Raw genomic sequence first — 4,447 nt, 5'->3', positions numbered from 1 at the left:
TCTATCGTGCTATCCTCCATTTTGTTGACAGAAAATAATTAAGTTTGCTGCTTGTTCGTCAAGATATGTCTGATTTGCTTATCTTATTTTCAAAAAATAATTAACTTAAAAAAACAAAACAACAAAAACAAAAACAAACAAACAACGGAAAAAGAAATACTTGGGTTGTCTCGTTTCTGTTCATCATCCTTTAAGGTTTTTAGTCTTCTATTCAAAAGAAAAAAAAGTATAAAGCGTCATACTTTTTATTTTTTAGCTACATGACCTATATTTCATACAAGTTGTTTAGCCGCCATTTTGGCCCAAATTCAAACAACCGGTCTTGTCTGTGTCAGAGACATTCAAGGAAATGTAAAATAATGGTTAAAATACTTAATTTTATTCCCAGAGATCATTTGACGAGCTGTTGACAGCTCTTTGGGGAATAAAGATGGCGATCGTTGGCTGGATGTACGCCGCTTTCTATTACATAGGATTGGAATTTGTGGCATTTGTTTTGGTCGATGTGATTGTGAAAGCTCCGTTGCGAGATGCGACGTAAGTATATAAAATTCTAGGAAGTTACTTCTTGCACACGATTGTTATTTTTGCCCCCATATTCATGCAGGACGAAAAGTACTCAATATGTACTCCTAGAGTCATTAGAATAGGACAATGTTCTTCAAAATAAAAGTTATAGAATTGATCTTCAGCCTCAGCAGTAACGAGCCGTGTCGAACCGTTTCTCGATACACGTTTCTTGTGGAGTGTGATGACCACAGTAGTGATCGCTCGCTCCAGAGTCAGCTGATGATAATGTCAGTAAATCTAGATCTAGATCTAGATCTAGATCTAGATCTAGTCAAATAGTGAAGTTATTGATTTGATACTCAATAATTATTAAACATAGGCCTAGTAGGCTCTCTTCGGGAGAAGTGGTCCCTGCCTAACTCCATGCCATAATTATCATAATAGAAAGAAACCGAGTGGTTATCCGTACAATTGTGCGAACAACTCTGTCTAGTTTTCCGTACTATACTGTACCAAATAATTGTGCGAACATCTCTGTTTAGTTATCCGTACAACATTGTACTGTACGATTGTGCGAACTACTCTGTCTAGTTATCCGTACAACGTTGTACACACAATTGTGCGAAGTCGTCGAAGTGCTAAAGGTATCCGTATTACAATATTCATAGATCTAGAATCTAGTAGGAGTAGGCCTAGATCTAGATATCTAGACTCTAGTCTATGCCCACAGGCCTACTACCTACATGTTCTGTCTTAGAAGTTAGATCTAGATCTAGTAGATCTAATTTAAAATCTAGATTCTAGATCTAGAAAAATCAGTGTTTCCAATATTCCACCTGAACTTTTTAAATTTTCGAAGTGGCTAGCCGTACTTAGATATCTAGGTTTGGCCCTATCGACTCAAGCCTGTTAAGTACATAGGTCTCATTAGATCTAGATCTAGATCTAGTAATTATTCAGGTTCAAATACATGCAAGTCAGTAAGGCACCTTTGGTTTTGTCTGAAATACAAATACTTTAGGCATTGCAAACTAGAAATTTCATTTACAATTCAGCCATCAATATTAAGTACGGCTAGCCTGACAGTCTAGCCGTCCTTAAGTACGGCTAGCCTGGCTGTCTACCCGTACTTAAGTACGGCTAGACTACCAGTCTAGCCGTACTTATCTTAGGCCCTATTAACATTAGAAAAGAAAGTGGCTATTCTCACCCGCCCGGAAGTTCTCGCAAGATCTACTCCTCCTTTGTTCTCTCTCTTTCTGTCTCTTTCTGAATACGTCTATCGGTGTGGACGATCAAATTGACCAAAACAAAGTTAAAAAATGATGTTAAAACACAAAAGTAAATTAATTTGGTTGTCTACCAAGATGCTACAGCTATTTAACTTTTCGAATCGAGCCGAACTACGCGGGTCGCCATTTTGTTTTGTTCTCTCTCTTTCTCTCTCCCACTCTCTCTCTCTCCACTGCCCACAGACAAAATTGTACGCTTTTAGTAGGCTACAAGTACAGTTGTAATGGAACGTTTGTTCACAGCACAGAATTCTACAATCACAGTGTAGAATTCTGTGGTTTAGGGTGAACGCAAAATTTGTTGGCCTAGATCTAGGATATAACGGTGAACGCGCACCGGGTGAGAATAGCCAAAAGACTCGCCTGCACTATTCTCACCCCGGGTGAGAATAGAGGTGGCCTTAGAAAACAGGAGGTTTAAAATACATGCACTGTCATTAAGGCACCTGGTTTCGTCTCAAATACAAATACTTTAGGTACTGCACACTAAAAATGTATATATTTACAATTCAGTTGGCCTCTTTTTTGTAAATGATCAGTCTAGCCATCAAGAATAAGTACGGCTAGACTGCCAGTCTAGCCGTCATTAAGTACGGCTAGCCTCTTCCTTAAATTTTTCGTCAGACCTCATCTGCCGATTTGATGCCAGCCGCCTCATTGATAGTGTTCCCCCCATGTAAAAAACCCCAACTAAGTCTAGATTAGATCTATCTCTAGATCTAGATAGATCTAGAAATGTGTGTTGCGTTGAAACCGTGCTGTAAAAATATTTAACCTCATTCTGTTGATAGTTCTGATGGCTGAAATGACAGCGTGTCTTCGTTTGAAGTATTAGACTCTATATTATGACTGTGGGTTCGAATCCCAGTTGTTGTTTTTTTTCCTTCTTGTTTCTCCTCCCTCGACTGACCAACAATTTTTTTCCCATAATTGTTTGTTTTGATTTCAAAGATTTCCACTCCTGGTTATTGTGTAAAAACAAAGAAACATAAATAATAGTCATATAGATCTACTTACATTTTAATTAGAGTATAGATCTAGCCTACTTTTCCTTTTAGGCCTACCAATTTAGGCCTGGTTAAACTTATTACATTGATGCTCAACCCAGGGGAGAACCACCTGGATGACAAGGTCTAGTGATCTTGGTTTATTTTTACAGACAACCTCCAAATTTCGATTAATTGTACGAATAACTCTGGTTATTGGTACAATTGTACTGATAACTAGTTAGAGTTGTACGTACTATTGTACCAATGACCGCAGCTGAAAGAAATGTACACACAATCATCGGAAACGAAAACGGGTGTCGTTTGTTACAAAAAAAAGGGGGTCTCCCCCATGCTAAATCCAGAAAAATAATGGTTTGTGACAGTTTTTAGTGCCTAAATTATTATCAGCGCCCGAAAAAAAAACCCGTTAAAAAAATAGTGGGGTTTGGACCCTTTTCTTTAAATTTACTTGAAAGCCTTTTCACCCGTGCAACTCAGTTTTTACTCGACTTCCATTTTTGTTTTCAATTTTGTGTAGAATCTAGATCTAGATGTCTAGGCAAATTTCTATGGAGATAGGCCGGGACCGCTTCTCCCGAAGAGTGCCCTGTAGTTCAGGGTAATATCAATTTGAAAGGCATTTAGTAGGATTTTAATTACACTAGACACTAGATCTAGATCAAGATGTACTCTCTACGGACAAATCTATAGGCTAGGCAAGGCCTTGAATTTCAGTTTCACTTTCGTAAAAATTCTTATTGCTCAGTACCACACACAGTATTGTGTCTTAGCTTAATTTTTGTTCCCTTTTATTTACTTGAATTTCGACTTTAAATCCAACCATCGCAAATTATTTGGGTAAACTTTTACTTTCACTCCCGCACACAGATGCACTGCTTCAGGGGTCAAACTGCTACTGTTTGCTGCAGATCACAAATAAAGCCACTAAAACTGTCGCAATTCAATTATTTCCAAGAAAATTTCAAATCTAACTGTAAAATATCAATTAATGGTTAAAACGGGGGCATGCCTGTAACCCCCAAGATTTTCTTTCACCTCAGGGGAGCAGGCTCCCCTGGAACACCATGATTGGTCCAAAGCACGTCTCTCTCGATTAAAAACAATCAAATATATAATTTCAAAAACTATTCATTTGCGACGGAAATGAAGACATTGAAGTTGATATTCGTGTTCAGCGCATCAATAATATAGTAGAAAATGGACAACTAGATCTAGTAGAGCTCTAAAAGGGAAAGTAAAAAAATACCGCCTGCACATGGCATGGGTATTTTTTTTGCTATGGACCCGTGTCACCTTTAGAAATTCTACAACACTTCTCTTGTTAATTTTTTCTGCTTTACACGAATTTTGACTTTACTTTATAAATCCTTTGCAAATTATTAGTGTTTAAAATATTTTTAGATATTTGATATTTTTTATTCGAACTAGATCTAGATCTAGATCTTTTTTACAATATTCAATATGACGAATGGCGTCGTAATATTTGACTTGTTTTTTTTGACGAAAAGGTTTGACATTTTCTTGAATAAAATCTTTGATAATAAAGTGTATACCGACCCGGTATCCGGGGACAAAGTCACGAAGTATACAGACCCCCAGTGGGGGAAATATTTTGTGATTTCGGAAAGTTTCATC

At 37.4% G+C, this 4,447-nt stretch overlaps 1 protein-coding gene across 1 annotated transcript in view; it reads left to right on the top strand.

Annotated features, from left to right (window-relative positions):
• Nucleotides 1-251: 251 nt before the first annotated feature.
• Nucleotides 252-4,447, top strand: part of LOC101853973 — a 12,735-nt gene continuing 8,539 nt past the window's right edge. Inside the window, exon 1 of the mRNA XM_005109361.3 lies at nucleotides 252-537. Within this exon, the coding sequence (XP_005109418.1) occupies nucleotides 431-537 (107 nt within the window). The 5' untranslated portion in view covers nucleotides 252-430. The remainder of the gene's footprint in view (nucleotides 538-4,447) is intronic.

This window comes from Aplysia californica, unplaced genomic scaffold (assembly GCF_000002075.1).
Source record: "Aplysia californica isolate F4 #8 unplaced genomic scaffold, AplCal3.0 scaffold00770, whole genome shotgun sequence".
Taxonomy (NCBI): Eukaryota; Metazoa; Mollusca; class Gastropoda; order Aplysiida; family Aplysiidae; genus Aplysia; species Aplysia californica.
This window is presented reverse-complemented; position numbering and strand designations above follow the sequence as displayed.